The sequence below is a fragment of the Agelaius phoeniceus genome, chromosome 1 (assembly GCF_051311805.1).
Source record: "Agelaius phoeniceus isolate bAgePho1 chromosome 1, bAgePho1.hap1, whole genome shotgun sequence".
NCBI lineage: Eukaryota > Metazoa > Chordata > Aves > Passeriformes > Icteridae > Agelaius > Agelaius phoeniceus.
This window is the reverse complement of record NC_135265.1, coordinates 130,366,912-130,383,755: the sequence shown is the minus strand read 5'-3', so window position 1 is coordinate 130,383,755 and position 16,844 is coordinate 130,366,912. Positions and strand designations below refer to the sequence as shown.

The 16,844-nt window shown below is 44.1% G+C and overlaps 1 protein-coding gene across 2 annotated transcripts in view; it reads right to left on the bottom strand.

Moving 5' to 3' along the window:
* The window catches only part of NCALD (neurocalcin delta), a 59,016-nt gene that overhangs the window by 10,294 nt on the left and 31,878 nt on the right, over positions 1–16,844 (bottom strand). For both annotated transcript variants that reach the window (XR_013184562.1, XM_054634527.2), the window contains exons 2-3: positions 6,717–7,113; positions 87–192 (exon numbers count right to left, since the gene is read on the bottom strand). Coding sequence is in view for 1 of the 2 variants with exons in the window: in XM_054634527.2 (XP_054490502.1) it covers positions 87–192; positions 6,717–7,094 (484 nt within the window). In the remaining variant the exon portion in view is untranslated. The remainder of the gene's footprint in view (positions 1–86; positions 193–6,716; positions 7,114–16,844) is intronic.

Below are 16,844 nucleotides of genomic sequence, written 5' to 3'. Positions count from 1 at the left end.
AAAATCCCTGTGAGAGGAGCCCTGCAGGGTGCAGAGCTGCCTGCCTGTCCCGCGGGTGGGGCAGCCCAGCCCTGCGGGGCGCCTACCGTCACGGTTGGTGTCCATCTGGCGGAAGATCTTCTCGGTCCTCTTCTCTGGGGTTGACTCATCCTCTGGCATCTTCATTACAGAAGAAACCATCTTGTAGATTGCCTGTGTGATAGACAGCAGCAAAAAGCTGGTAAGAAGCACATTATCATCTTGATGCAAGGGTACAATGATCCTCTTGTGACAGAAACAGGCAGAAAATGTCCTCAGAGCACCAGCAAGACCTGCTCTTTGGATGCTGGAGGGTGTTGGGTGGCACCAGTACATGCAGCTTCCCTCTTCAGTGGCACACTTGTTTATGAAATACTGTGTTTCTTTATTTAGTCATGGGCAAACACCATGTGGGTTTGGACTAGGGTTATATTTTTCCTTATTAAAATAGTCTTTGGACAAATTTATCACCTGTACAGCATGTTGGACAATGGCAGCTCCCAGAGCCTGGAGGAACAGCCAGACCACCAAGGTCTTGTCCCATGCTGTGATGAATCTCCATGCTTTGGGCACACAGGCTTCATGCTCACCACACCTGTCTCCCCACCCTGCCTTTGCTTTTCCCCCATCTCCTTTCTCTCCCTCCCTGTAAGCATCCTCTCTGTGAGGAGAGCAGTGACTCCTTGCATTTGCAGCATCTCACAGATAACAAAGACTGGACCATCAAGGAGGTGGTCTTTTAACTGCGGGTTGGTGTGTGTGCACAGCTCAAAATCCCTTCCACCATTTTCTCCACAGAGACCAGATGTTCTGGTCCTACAGAGCACCACTACCACCCACAGCTATTCTCTGCACAGACAGATGCATTAGCCACCTTTGGTACCAGCTGCCCCTGAAAGAGGGGTAAGGTTAATTTTAAAACAAGGATGAGGATCTATCTGTGCACTGGTTATCCAGACCTTGCTGGTGAACATGAGCATGCAGCACCAGAAGCACCAGGGCTTTGTGTCAGGTGTCTCTGCAGTGCCACACCTGGGAGAGCAGCAGCACTCAGAGGGCTGCAGGGTGGTGGCCTTGGGGCTTCCTCCCAGCCATATGGAGGAGCAGCACATCCCAGCCCAAGGCAGCATTGCCCTGGTCCAACTGGCCCCTTCTGCTGCCCACTGCAACTCATTGGCTGTCACCTGCTGTCACCTGGCTGCTTTAGTTATTTGTTCTTCCCTTCCTCCTGCTTTGGGAGGGGGTCCTTCGTGCAAGCCAAGATTTCTCACTGGGTTACTCCTCTCCCCTCTTTCCCTTCATGAAGTCACTCTGCCTAGCAGCTCAGATTATCTGGCTCAGGATCCCCAAGGACTGGCTCCAGGAATGTAACAGCACAGATGGAGGATGCCACTAAGCAGCACAGACATTTTACACTCAGACTAGGGAGCAGCCGCTTCCTTGGCCATCTTGCTGGCTTCTCCTCTGCCAACAGCTCACCCTTGACATCTCCCAGGAGAATTAGTGTTCCAGAGTACTGGGCAGAGCCTCAGGAGAGGCAGGGATGCTGTCCACACCACCGTGATACTCTCATGCCAGGAGCACAGAAGAAAGGATGAACATGCAAGCATGTAAACACAGGGATGAGGGAACTGGGGGAAGGAGGAAATAGGGAAGGAAGAAATTGAGAGAATGGACAGTAAGAATTTAGACCTTGCTCATCCTCATCAGCATGCAAGGCTTGCAAGGGTCAGAGCAGAGATGAGGCTTATAAATCTGCCAGTGTTTAAGCATTTGAAGCTGTCTGGCTTTTGTCTGGGGTAGGAAGAGAGGTGGAGGGGTCACTCCCTCTCTCTGGGTGAGAGGACGGCAAAGCAGAGAATCTGCATTGAAAGTGTGGGAGGAATGCCCCAGACTGGGAGTGAGGGCATGTTTACCCTGATCAAAGTAACCATAGTAAGAATATGCAGATTTTTAGGACAAAAAAAGCACTTCAGGATGACTTCATCCTACAGGGTCCTTTTCACAGAGGCGTGTGAAGGGAATAACAGATGAGATATTCTAGGAAAGCCAGATGGGAATAACATAGTGAGCGTTCTTTTCATGCTGAAAATGGTTACTCTGGACAAATTCTTATGTCCTTACTCAGAAGTTCATTGGGAAGTTTTCCCAAAGTAAAAGCCAGCTAAAGCTGATTAAGAATCTTGAGGCTTGCCCCATATTAATTCAGTGCAGCCACACAAAACTCTTTATTGTATGTTTGAAAAGAGCAAGCTCTGAAAGGAATTTGGTTTCATGCAATAATTACATAGAGCTGGGCTGTGCTAACCCTGGGCTAGGACCTGGCACTGGGAGGCTGCAGGGGCTCCACTCCACATGGAGTGCAACTCCTTGGCCTCCCAGAACCTGGGCTGAAAACCTCTAGTGGCATTCTGCACTGGAAGCTGATACCTGCCAGCAGTGTCCTGAGTCAGGGCAGCTTCAATAAGGGAACTTCTCTCAGGTGTGCTCCTTACAGCTGAATGCCACCAGGAATTGTGCCTCCAGAGCCCTGGGTATGTCACCTGAGCAAGCACAGGCTCCAGCTTCATCTGCTGCCCTACTGATCTCCTTTGATTTTCCAGCTCCATGTGGATGAACAGCAATGGGTGATTTTAGGGCAGTCTCATCCCTTTGCCCATGCACACAGGTTTTGCTCCCAGTTGCTGGCTGCCACTGCTGCACTCAGGCCAGAAGCTTTGGTGAGGGCTGCATTTTCCTGGTACACTTGGCAAACTGTCAAAAAGCTCATTTTGGTGATGGCAGCAGCAATGTCAGCACACATTTTCAGCTGATCCTTTTTACTCTTTTGAAATAAATTCTAATGGCTAGAAGTCTCATGAAGTAAATTACTTGTCTGAAAAAATTGTTTTCCTCTCAATGTCATGGAGATTTTTGACACTGCCTTTACAGAGCCATATCAGCTTTTGCTTCTTCTCATACCAGCTTCTGTTTCATCCTGGCTTGCAAATAAGCTATCCCAGCAAGTGAAATGTGTGTGCCCTGTTTTTATTAAACTGAAAGTGTTATTCTTGTCTCTGCTCAGTATTCTTAAAATGCCTTTTGAGTCCATACAGTGAAAAAATGTATCCTTAAAGCAAGGTTTCCATCTCCCATTTGAACTCTTATTTTAAGAGACTAGCCAAATATGTCCTGCTTCAGCAAGGGGAACAAATCTTCTGACTGGTTTGCAGCTATTTTTGAGTGGACTGGGCTATTTAGATAATAGGTAAACATATGGGAGACATGAAAAGCTTGAGACATGAATCTGAGAGGAGCTGTGACAAGGTCTGTCAAGAGGGCAGGCTATGAAGCCTCTTCCCACAGTAGTCTGCAGATGTGCTATGCCTGGTGAGTGTAGCAGTATCCTGTGGACTTTCTTTTTTGAGGCTCTACAACTGTCAGCACACCACTAAAGTCCTTCATCTTCCAAACTGTGCAGCAGGCTGTGCAGGGATTTTTGGGGACTGGCCTAGGGATGCTCATGGACAGGCATGGTGAGTGCCCTGGGCTGGCTGAGGGCATGATGGTGTACAGAGCTTAAAGGAATGCAGGTGCTTTGCTATGTAGCAAGGAAAACAGGCCTGAGAAAGCTGTCATGGACCATTCACCTTCATCTCCTTGGCAGCTGGCCAGTCATGAGGGCTCCTGTGGGACATCTGAACCAGCAGCTCTGCTGTTCCAGGGCTGCTGCTGCCACTGCTACCTCAATCTCCTTAATGCAGTGCAGGAGTGCAATGCCTGCAGGGCTGTTAGACTAGGCCAGAGCAATGGAAAGATAATGCAAGGAAGCATCAGCACAACAGTGAAAATCACTGCAGAGAGAGGGATTTCAAAGCACAAAAAAAAGCAGACTGAAAAAGAAGAAAAGTGTGCATGCATTGCCCCTATGCTATTTAAAATACAATAATCCCATAGTAACAGGGACAGTATTTTTCTGTTAAACTAAGACTTTTAGACTAAAGGTGTTCTTTTAGCATTCATTTTGATGTACTGTCTCCGGAAAAATCCCAATGAAAACATAATCCCATTCTATCAATTTGAAAATGTATGCTAGATAAGGGACTTGCAATGGGTTCCTTTGAGACATAGAGATATGTCAGAGTTCTGATTTTCACTCTCAGGAAAACTGTGATGGCTGAGGGCCCCCAGGAAGCCATTTGATACAGAATCTTGTCATTCCATATGAAAAAATAATAATCTTTCATAAATGAAAGTGATAGTTGTTTGCTGGCTTTTTGTATCTAATCACTCTACATCAAAGGAACTTCTCAACAAAGCTAGAAAATATGCTCATCTACTTCAGTTTCAGATATCAGCTGAACATGTTTCCAGAGACTACACAACAAATCCCATCCCACTGGGAGGAGCTCCTGGTGACCAGTGCAACACAGGGAGACCAATGCATTCAGAAAAACAAAAAAAGAAGAGAAGAGGCACATTGCCTTATTGCTCCATCACAGAAAGGGTTTGTGGTTTTAAAATTGCTGATAGTCCACAGTACAGGAATAACTGCTTTTCAGGCTGTTCACTTCCATAATTGCTTTTTGTGCGGTCCCCAGAGCTGGGTCCCTCAAAATGAGGTGAGATTATAAGCATCATGCAGTTGAGTTTCACATTCAGTCTGAAAGAGAGAGAGCCAAACCTCCCAAGAAGGGCAGAGGGATTGCTGGAGTGCCAGGCTGGGGGCTGTGCCCAGCCAAAGTGCTGCTTGGCACTGGATGCACACATTGACAGAATGCTGCCCGACACTGACCCCAAAGCTGCAATTCTGTTTGATGATGGCACCATGGCTGTAAAAGACATTGCTGTGATTTGGTACTGACATAAATATGAAGAGGAGGCAGAGCATTTCAGCCTCTAGACTTGCTGGCAAGCAGATCTGGAAAAAGCTTCCAGCTTTGCTGGTCCTTGTTTAGCTCACTACAGAAAATCCAGCCACCGATATTTTCATTTCATTTGACATGGACAAAGTTGTGGCCAAGTTCTGCCTGTTTGTAGCTCTCCTTGCCCAGGGGGTTTGTGCTGCCTGTCAGCACAGTGCCTTCCTGGGCTCCTCAACAGCAGTGAGGGGTCCTGCAGCCCCTGGGGTGTCTCCTCCTCCAGAGGAGTGGGCGGTCACCCAGCTTTGGTTCCTGTGTTTCCTATGTACTACGTTAGTCCTTTTGGAAATCTTTTTGTTTTTTCATGAGGAGAAATACAGCCAGAAAAACAATAATTGACAGTGTGTTTACCCTGCCTGGGGGAGAGGAAGATTTGTAAGGACCAGAGGATCTTCCAATGCAAATATTCCATGGGGTTTGTCACGGCGCAGACAGGGAGGTCCTGCTCCTCAACTCAGACACAGCAGCACAAAACAGACCAAAGTGAAAGACAACAAACTCCAGATTTGCAGCTGAGCTCTGGACCTGTCTTGCTGAAGCAGTGCAAGTGCTGGTATTTGTGTGTAGCAAATTGCTATGCTGGAATGTCAGAGGCACAGGGCTAGTGTGAGTGGCAGGACATTTTTTCCTAGTTAGGTGTATTAACTGGTCGTATCGGAATCGTGGGTAGGAAGCGCGGATCCATAAGAATCCTGCTGATAAAAGCAGGACTTTTGTGGCTAGAACGATGGGGAATAGTTCTTGAGGGGGGTTGAAAAGGCTTGGGTTAAAGCAAAGAATTGTAGTTAGCGTGTTCATGAGTATGATATTAGAGTATTTGGCTAGAAAGAAGAGTGTGAAAGGGCCTGCTCTGCTGCATACTCTGTTGGCCACTGTTTGAAGCATTTGAGAAGGGCTCTGGTAGAAAGACAGGAGCACCACCTGTTAGGCTGACTCCCTACATGCAGCTGGCCATCACAGACTGTAATTTGTGTGCATTACTTTCCCTTGGTTTTCAGTGCAAATACAAGTCTGAATAATACAGTACATTGTTAGCACTTCAAAATTTCCAAGGAAAGGAAAGGCTCTTGATAACAGTTTTTTTTTTTTTTTCCAACAGTGCTGCATTATACAGATTCAAGCTGTGTAAATACACTGCCATATAAAAAATGTTTTAAATCTTTCAGTAGAGTGATGTGCCTCAAGGGCAAAAACATGTTGGAGAAAGCAACGTGGGACTCTTACTAACACCACAAGCAAACACAACCAAAGAAGCTATGTATAGAATCATCATCTACTCAGATAAGGTTGGTTTATCTATATGTAAACTTAGTATGAAGACAGCTAGTATGATTCTAATAATGCAGACCTCACTGGAATTAGGCCAGCAAAACACCTTTATAATATGTGAGCTGAGCTGCTTCTTCATAATAACATGATTTCAAAGTAGATTTGCTTCTTATTGTGGAGGAAGCCTGCCTTTCTTACAAGTACACTGTTTGGTTGCTCTAGTATACCTACTTGGTTCAACTGCAATTTATCATAATTAATTGACAAGGTTAGAGAATCACATTTATCAGCTGCTGAGTTACTGTGCTCGAGCCCAACAGAGCTCCCAGGGAGGAAATATCCATGCAGCCTGTTGCTCAGAAGAACTTGCAGTGGATATTAACCTGTAGTTTGAATTGTGACACAATTTTATATCCAAGCAGTTATAGAAGACTGTAAACTAGTGCTGCCAGTTTTTCATTCAGTGTAACATTGCTTCACAATCCACTCTCAGGGAGGGAGCCCAGGGTGCCTCTGAGCAGCACATACCTGCACGATTTCCAGCATCTCTGCCTTGCTGATGTAGCCATTCCCATCCAGGTCATACATGCTGAATGCCCACTTCAGCTTTTGCTCCAGTTTTCCTCTCGACGTGACACTCAGGGCTATGATGAATTCTCTGAAATCTATTGTTCCGTCTCCGTTGGCGTCGAAAGTGCGGAATACGTGCTCTGCAAACTTAGAAGCGTCCCCGTAAGGAAAAAAGTTTCCATATATTTTTTTAAACTCCTCCATAGATAAATGTCCACTTGGACAGTCTCTCAAGAAGCCTTTGTACCACTCCTGGATTTCATGTTCTGTAAAGTCTGTACTTTCTAGCAAATCCTGCATGACTTCAGGGCGTAGTTTGCTGTTTTGCTTTCCCATATTGGAGTTAAAGTATTACCTGCAAAGCAAAATCAAACACATATGAATTATTATTAATTATTGATACTGATTAGCTTGGAGGCTGTAGAAGAACAGTATGCTGTATTCTGAGTTTTCTGATGATAGTTCGTTCACTCTTGGTTATCAGCCAAAACCTTGGACAATGTCCAGAACTACAGGTATACTCTGGAAAAATTAATAAACGTAATCTACATGTTGATTAAACTGTCTTTTGAGAGTCTGGAGAACAGTAATTACACAGAATTCATTGCCATCCCATTTTGCCCTTGAAATCACGAGGCAAGCAAAGGCTGTTGCAAGGTACAGCCAACAGCAGCTGTGTGCTGCAGCACATCCTCCATCCCAGTCACCCAACTGTCCTGAGGACCTGCCCTAATGAGACACAATTTTTGTATCTCTGGTGGAAGCCAGACTGGTACTAAGGTCTGTGTTCCTTTGGTCTTGTTCCAAAATGGGATCAAGGTGCAACTGCAGGGTATGCTGACACCAGTAGGTCCAAAGCTGTTCTACATGTATCTTTATAACCAGAAAGCAACCCAGAAACTGCCTCTTTTGTTTGGCACAGATAGGTTCCCATTTTATTTCAAAATTAAGATAAAATCTGAAGAGATTTTATCAACAGTGGATTCCCCCACTCAAACTATTACTGTGTTTTGTACCCAGGCAATGAAATTGAAAATTCATTTCCATTAAATTAACCATTAAGAAGTATTATTGGATACAGTCTCTATTAAGTCACCTTAATTATATTTCATTTGAGGCAAGTTGGTACATATCACATTGCACAGCACATTTACTAACGATGGATGCCTTTGGGTTTTAAGTTTTGGAGCCTGAGTGTGTTGGCTCCAAAAGGCAACATCAGTTTTACTGGAAGCTTAATATCATGCTGATTTGTGGGAAGCCCTTCTCTACTGACAGAAACCTGCCTGAGAATTTGTCCTGCAAATGACAGTCACAACTAAGATATGATGTATGGATAACTAAAGTAGAATTGCAAAATAATTTAAACATGATTCACACTGTTGTCAGAATGGAGTCTCTGGCCCAGAGATGGATTTAATAATGATGACTGGAATGGCTAATGAGCATTTAATAAAATGTCCTTTCTTAACCAAGATATTATTTTTAAAAGACAAAGAATAATACAATATTGATACATCACAGAAGCAGCTACTGAGAAATGCACCACCATTTGAAGCTAATCTACTGTCTCTTCTGTTTGACATTGAGAAGAAGAAACTGAGGTTCTCCTAGGTTGATGCTACTTTTCTTTCTTATGGGAAGGTCCCTTTCTCCCCAAGGACTTTGAACTCCCCAAGGCAGCTAGAGGCTTGATTCCTTAATTTCCTGTGTTCTTGGACCAGAATGTCCAAAAAGCTGTATTTCTCAAGTGGAAAACTACAGGATCCATCCTAGATCCATCTGTGTCTCCAGGATTCACTGATGGCTGTCTGGTAGCATACAGTTGTTGCCTTTTTCCCAGCCTGGGAGTGAAACTCAACATAATTTTAGTAAGGAGGTAATGTAAGAGCAGATATTTATTTGAAGGCCTTCAGGGGCAGTTATGGAAAGATGTCCACAAAAGTCTACCCCCTCTAGGGGTGAATACATTTTATGGGTTTTAGGAAATTAGCATCATTGATAAAAAGCATCAGGTAGGAGGACATGCAAGTGATGATGCAATTTTCCTTCAGGTGAAGCCCTTTCTTTGGAGTTTTCTCCTCAGCACTCTCAGCCTTGGTTCCCAGGAAGAACCAAGATAGCCCTCGGGCCTTGTACTCCAGGGGCTTGGAGTTCTGGAATTTGTTCTGTCTTTTTGCCTAGGGAAAGGCTATGGAAAAGTACTGGGAAAACTAGTCACTAATACAATAGGCTACAGAGTTACAAATATATGTGTGAAGAAGACAGAGAACATATAAATGAAAAAAGGCAAAAAACAAACAGAATCATAGTTTGGTAACTATATGTCCTGTAAGCACATTGCCTGCATGGTTCATGGAGAACAGGCTTCCCTGTTCACAGACAGAAGGATGGGAAGGGTAAAGAATTCTGTTCCATGGGGGCCTGTCCATCTCCTGACAAATTCAGGGGCTTGGTTGACTATGTTGACCAAACAATATATTTTCCTCCAAAGTGTCTCCAAAATACTTGAAAAGTGGAAGATGCCACCTCAAAGATAATTTTTTCTGCTACCTTTTGTCTTTTCATCCCGATCAAAATATGCTGTACAGTTTTTAAGCAATCCAAGCTCTTCATGCCCTGAAAATAGCAAAAAAGTCCTTGTTTCATAGGCCCAGTGCAACAGCTGCCAAGGCAGCTGAATGTTGTGTTGCCTTCCATGGGTGTTGGATGGGGCCCATAATAAACAACCTGGGAATTAGCTGAGGGAATTGATTACATTAGAGCAGCCAGAGGGCTTTATGTCAGGCAAAACAACATGATCAGGGTCTGCCAGTGGGATGGAAGAGCAACTGGAAGTGGCCAGGGTCCCTTGATAGTGGCACCAGTTTAACACAAACCCCCCAGTAAAATCCCCAGCGTAGGGAGCAGCTGCCCACACCCCTGGCCAGCAGTCCCTCCCCAGTGCCAGGGGCAGCACACTTTCCAGACCAGAGAGCAGGGAGGGAAGATTGCTGACTAAGGTGCCAGCCAGCTGTGGTGGGAATGAGCTAGAATTAGCCATATAATCCCCTCCTGCTTCTTAATAACTCAAACATTTGAAAATGGAAAACTCAGCTTGCACATTTCTAGTTGAGAGTCTTCTGAAAAATGAAATTCTGAGGTAAGATGCAGGCAGTGTCCTTCAAGAGGTGGTCAATAAGACTATATTTCACTCTAAAAATTAATGCCTTTATAGCTGCCCAGTGTTGTAGGTGCAATATATTTTCACCAAATAATAAAACCCACAGAAGAGTAGAGTGCAGTGCATTGCAGAGCACCTGTGTTCTCCAGGCAGAAAGGGAGAGCTAACCATATGTGACTTGCAGTACAAGGTTGAAATCCACAGCTGTTGTGATGCCAGGTGACGCAGTCAAAACTCGTAGCATTATTCCTCAGTCCACTTGTGATGAATTTTTATCATGTTCTTTGCCTTCCAGATTGTTCCTTTTTAATAGGTGGTGTTCTAGGAACCACGACAATGGGATTTATTGTGCCTATTCTATCTATCAACAACAAAATGCTTTTGCAGTCCTAGTACAGAAAATCATTGAAGACACTTGAAGATCCTTACAATTACTTCATAGACTGCTGTCTGACTCTTCAAGATAGATTAGATTGTGGGCAGGGTGCAGTAAGATAAGAGGATGTCTGCTAACAATGACAGCAATACATGCACAGAACAAAATGAAATTGAAACAAAATGAAATTGATTTTCACACCTTTTCATACGTTATCATTCCTGTAGATCTTTCAAATTTCTAATAAATGACTAAAAGTTCTAAATACAGCAAGTAAATAGTGAACAGCAATCACAATGGCAAAGTAAAATATTGACAATACTGAGAAATGGATGTTGTAGGAGTACAAAAAGAAAGACAAATTAAGTGTTCAGTGAATATGTTTAATTGCATTTCTTCAATTTCTTCCTCTGATACAATGGTGTTAGATATAATATATATTAATGACTTGCTACATAGAACAACATATTAAAATATCAAGGTCTTAATTTTTAAGGCAATAGTATTTGGTAAAAGAATGTGATGTGTTTATGGCTTGAAAGGTTGGTATCATTTCAGCCAACAACTACAGAATATCAGCAAGTAAAGCGTCACTGCTGTGCGGCTGCTATGGAAGGAATCCCTGCTCATTGATTATGAGAGGAAATGTCATAGGAGATGCTCCTGAAAGGAAATACTTCAGGTTCCTCTATTCAGGTCCACGTGTGGAGTTTTTAAGGTAAAGATGACAGAGTTGTTTGTCAGACAGCTGGCCTGTGACAATTCAGCACAAGCCAAGAGTGACCCTGCACCGATGGCTTTCCTGCAGGGCAGCAGCTCCGGTGTGGGCAGGTTCAGCCTTCTCCGCACACAGGGAGCTCTGACTGGGCACCAGGGCAGTGAACACCTCTGCTACCACGTGTCTCTTTGCTGCTGCTCACACACACTTGTTACCTCAACCTGAAACCTCAGAGTAAGGCAAACACTGCCTGCTTGAGCAACAACCTTGCAGGAGCTGGAAAGATGCAGCATGCAGCCAACCCACTGCAACGAGTGCAGTACAAGGCAAAAATGCAAGGCAAACATCAAAACATATTTCCTCAAAAAAAAAGGGTTTTTTTTCCTTTTGAAAGTTTGCTATAAGACAACAGGACTTCTTAATTTTCATTTAGGCTTAAATCTGAGGGGAAGTCCCCTTCTGGGAAAAAGTATTATGAGAAGGGGGTATTGGTGCAGGGAAGCCTTGTTCTAAAAATGGAAGTTTTAGGCTATTGGGTACTTCAGACCTAACAGGGCACAAAGCACCTCAAAGGTCTAAAGAACCACTTTGAAAACAAGTCCTGCCTGGTCTGTTTCCAGTGGGAACAGCAAGGTGAATCACCACAGGCTTGGCTACAGACACCTATTCTGTAAAAATGAAAGCAGAAAACTTTTCAGAAAGAAGCTATGAAAGTTCCATTTTGTGATTTTTGTCTTCAGAAACTTCTGTGTCTTGGTTTCTAACACACAGTTTGACCTGTTTCCAAGAAATAATCCACTTATGGGTGCAATGCTGTCTTTAATATATTTCTAACACATAATTTGAGAATTTTCCCGAGACTAGCAATTGTGGGATTTCAATCTCTGCCAAGCAGCTGCACAAGATCCTGACGACTGCTGGAAAGAACTAAGGGCTGAAAAGGACAACAGCATCACTCTGAGCCAGCTCTGCTACCTGACAATGGTGAGAAAGCAATGCTCCAGCATGAGTCAGCCCCCTGTGGCAATGGCACTCTGAGGCATGTGTGATTCTCCACTCACCATCACTGCTGTGGTTTTTCCTCCTGTCAGATCATTACTGAAAACTTGGATGTGTGACAAGTGGACTCATATACACCATCTATCTCTTAAGCTATCTGCACATCTGGAAATGGCAGGGATCTCACCTTCTTTCATGTTCTACCCACCAGCAGTCTTCTCCTGTCACTGCATACCAGCCTCCACAGCACAAGAGATAGGGCTCTGGCAAGCTAAATTCCTCTGCCATCGCTTTCTGGCACCCCTACCAGTTCTTTCTCTGATGCCACTGTGCCACTCAGCTCTGTCACAAGCTCAGAGTAGGGGTGCTGCTCTGTCCTGGTTGACCAAACCTTGCAGTACAGCACCCCTGCAATAAGTGGAGGGATATCGAGGGGAGACTGAGGTGCATCTCAGAGCATGGGACCTTGTCTGGGGATGTGTCCCCAGGGCTTCCTGGCCAAAATTTTGCCCTGTTATTGAACTTCACTGCATGAGAACGACTATCTTCCTTCCCCTCTGCCAGCTGCTCTCATTGCTTGGTAAAGCTTCAGATAATACCAAGTACCAGTTCACCACAATGTGTCAGTGTCTGCAAACTCTGTTGTTATTTGTACACATACAGTGTACACATGCTTCCAAATGCAGCACTGGTTCATCTATGTCCATGCCCTTACAGAAAGGGGGAAGTTATGTGCATTTACAAAAGTCAAGGCTTGGTGAACACAATCTGATATAAAAGCTAAGTTTCTTTCATAAGGTCAGTTACTCCTTTGGGCTGTAATACTGCTAACTGCTGTATGAGCTATGTAATGAGACAGTTCAGAGCAAGAGCTATCTCAAATGATACATTCCCTCCCCATCTGTGAGTGCTGCTTCCCTGTGGCTGGAACACCAATGTGGCCATGGCCTCATCATGAATGCAAACCCAACAGTAAATGTTGGGTTGGACAAGGCACTGTCTTGTGATCTTGGGGCTCTCCAGTGAGACTTGAGCAAAGCAGGGATGCACTCATTGATCTCTGGTGTGCTCCAGCCCAGGAGACTCTGTGACCATTCCCTGAGCTCCCCATTCACAGCCTCAGAGCCACCACCCTCCACCAGTGTAGGATCCCACTGGTGGGACACTGTGCATTGTGACAGCAGCAGCAGCAGCAGCAGCACCTGTGCTGGGAAGAACTCCTCTGGTTTCAGTCTCCTGCTGTCACGTGTAAGCACTACCTGGTCAAGAGATTTTTTTTTTATTTCCATCCCACAGAAAACAACCCCTCAGGCTCTTGGAAGCAGCCACTTTGCTTCCTTCTGGCCATTTCTAGTTTGTTTTCACACATTCATTTGAGTAACCAGTGTGGAGATGCTTGCCAAGAAAAGTTTTTGCTTAATTTTTTTAACAGCATCTTGGAACATATTTTTGAAAGAAAAACAAATTTATTAAAAACCACACAGGGACTTAACAAAAAAATAAATACATGCAGAAAAAAAAATTCGAGCCTTGCCACCCTCCATTTATCTCTTTCTATTGGCAAAAAGCAAAAAATGAATGAAATTTATGAGCAAGATTAAAAAAAATCTGACATTCTATTACAGTATTCAGAAGAAACAGCAGTAAACAGATTTGCAGTGGAGTAAAACAAGTACAAATACATCTGGCTAAAACTATAGCTGACATCAAAGAAGAGGAATGAAGACTGATGAAGAAATTAAGAGGAAAAAACCCTAGGAAGAGGTGTGGATAGGATAATCATTCAGTATTTATGCTTTATTTATCAATAGAAGGAAGAGGGGTCATGTGCTACCCAGTTGCCCACTAGCACTTCCAAACATGTTCATCATAGTATTTACTGATCTTTTGTATTAGGATCTTAGTTTGGTTCCAGGATCCTGACATTTTCACTGCTCTAAGTTCCTGTTTTGTTTAGTGCCACCGTCCTGTTTCTTTAGCCCCTTACTGGGAATCCTTCCCCTACCAAAGGTGCCCTTAACTTCTCCTTTGACAGTATTTGTTCTTTCCTGACAGAATTTGTGCTTTCCTGCTACCCCAGGAGAAACTCAAAACAAGAAACAAAGGCAAATCCTTTATAGCTCTGTGTTTTGGTTGAGGCGGGCAGTCCACGCAGGAGCAGCTGCACAGAGTTCCCATGTTTCAGACTTGGAGGTACTCATGGGTAACATCAAAAGCCCAGGCTCTTCTCCCTTCAGATTTGCTCTGGCAGAGAAATGCTACAGCTGCTGGACTTCATCTCCTGTTTCTCTTTATCACAATTCCTTTATGCATTTTAGCAGTGAGGGCTGGTGTGAGGGTGGGTGTAGGAGGGGGATGCAGCAGAAAGGCAGTGTCCCATCAATAAATGCTGGGGTCTTCAGCACCACTGGGTTAACGAGACAACAGCCTAGTGCTTGTCATGTTACTCTCAGCAATGCTCCAGTCTTGGCTGGAGGTGTTTAGAGACCAATACACAGTGCCTCAGTCACAGGCAGTGGAAGGGCTGATGTGCACATCCCTCACTTTGCATCACCTTCAGCATCACTGGGGCTTCCAGAAAAGGTCTCTGTTTGCAAAGCATTTCCTGAAAGGGGGAGTGTGTGGCACAAGAAGCATGACTAGGCACACGAGTATTTCCAGTATTGGGAGCTGGGGAAAAGAGCATGTTATGTGCATTTGTACTGCATGTCACACTGTGCAGTGAGTCCTCTCTCATTCACGGCTAATCACTCTTCCCATCTTAAAGCTCTGTATTTAGGACTCAGAGCTTGTTTCTGAAGCTGCTCCTGGCTGAAATTTACATCTACCCACCAAAGAGGAGTGTCTGTAATGGGCTACCTCTACCCATTAGATTTGGATTGCATGGGGCAATCAGGTCTGTCCTGACCTTTTGGAGTCTACCCACCAAAGAGGAGTGTCTGTAATGGGCTACCTCTACCCATTAGATTTGGATTGCATGGGGCAATCAGGTCTGTCCTGACCTTTTGGAGTCAGGCATTTGCTGCTGCTGCATCAACAGCTTGGCTACCCCAGAGGGGGATGAAGCTCTCTCACTTTATACAAAATCTCTGCTGCTTAGACAGCACACCTAGGGATCTGTAAGAAGATTGTCTGCTCAGTTACCATCAAGCAGTGGAGACACATGGAAAAGGGGCTGCTGGAGATACAAATAAAGCAATCCATGTTTCCAGATCCTACAGTGACCCTCCAAAGTGTAAGAGGGTGTAAATGTGGGCTCCTCTGAGCACACAGTGAGGCATCCAGCACTTCAGCCTTTCTCAGTGTCCTGGCTTTGTCTGCAGTCCCTTTGGGAAATGCTGCCATCACTGTATGAGCAGGGCAAAAAATGATGCAGTAAGTGGTGGACAGTCATTCCCCAGGGCCAGCAAAGGCTTCACCCATCCAGAAAGGCTTGAAAGTAACCCTTTCTTCCTTAATGAGAAATGAGCAAACAAAAAAAAGAGAAACCACGCAAAAGAGGAAGAACTCATACAGATTTGTTTACCCCTCCTCTTACACTCAGAAAAGGTCTTGCTATTTAATTTCATTTCTTCCTAATTCTTTTAGAACTCACAACAATAAAAACCATGCCAATATTCACATGCTTTTTTGGTTCATAATCATTCATTTGTGAAGTTGAGAAACAACACTTTACCATATGGTGTGTAAGAAAAAACCACAACATTTTGTTTTAACCCTGGGTAGAACGATCTAAGGTCTTTAAAATAACTACTCTTTGTCTTGGCAGGCTTTAGATGACTCTTTTGGGAATTAGATATATATATTTATGTATTTGATTTCTTAAAACTCTAAGGAAATAGTATTTTTGTAAAAGTATGTTTGCCTTTGCCTAATTTTGTATGGCAAAGGGCAAGAGAGACTTTGCTAACAGTGCATTAGAACATCCACCCTCAAGGGGCTGCCTTTCCAGATTTTACTGCATTCAGCTGTTTCATTAAGCACAGGACATCTGCAGTATTTATAAACATGAGTGTTAAGCTGACAGCAGGGGAATTGGCAAAATCTCTCACCTGTTCATCTGGAGGTGACTTTATCTATCAACATTTATTCAGAACACCATACATCAAGATCCAAATGATGGAAATTTTCTGCAGTTACCGTGTTTCCTATTAAGCAACTTGTGAGCCTAAAGTCTCTTTGGTTAACAATATCTTTCTGGGCCACATTTCCTAAAAAGCTCAAGGTCACATTTTTCCAAGTTCCCAGTACCCACAATTAAACTTGGGCTTCTCAAACAGAACACACCTTCCCTTTGGGCACCTGTGCAATAGGTAGTTTCTCAAAAAGCATCTGTGTCCAGTAAACTGAGACCTGCCAGAAAGTAGCACCACTGATTTTGGTACCTGCTGAGGGCCTGAGTGCTTTAGAAAAGCCACCCTTCCTACACCTGCGTCACTGCTGTTGGTCCTTATCCTGATGCTCACGTGTCCAGCCACGTCAAACCCACTTCATTCTCCTTTCTTCCACAGGGCTTCTCTCTTTGTGCAGGGCACTCACCAGCAGTAACATAATCTTCCCCAGTGCACCTGAGCACACCAGTCACCAAACTCATCCAGCAGCTACTTCATCAGGTTTCTAATCTGTCCTACATCTTGTTTGGTCCTTTTATGTAATCTTATACGCAATACCTCGGTGGAGGGTAGTGGAAACTAAAGCAGAAAGCTACTGTTGCACAAAGTAAGATGAGAAGCTGATGTGAATTCGTGATATTGATTTTTTTTATTTTTGTAAATAAATAGCATGTGACTCCCAAAGACTGACATTTGTGCTTAGACTCCCCTTAAAAAA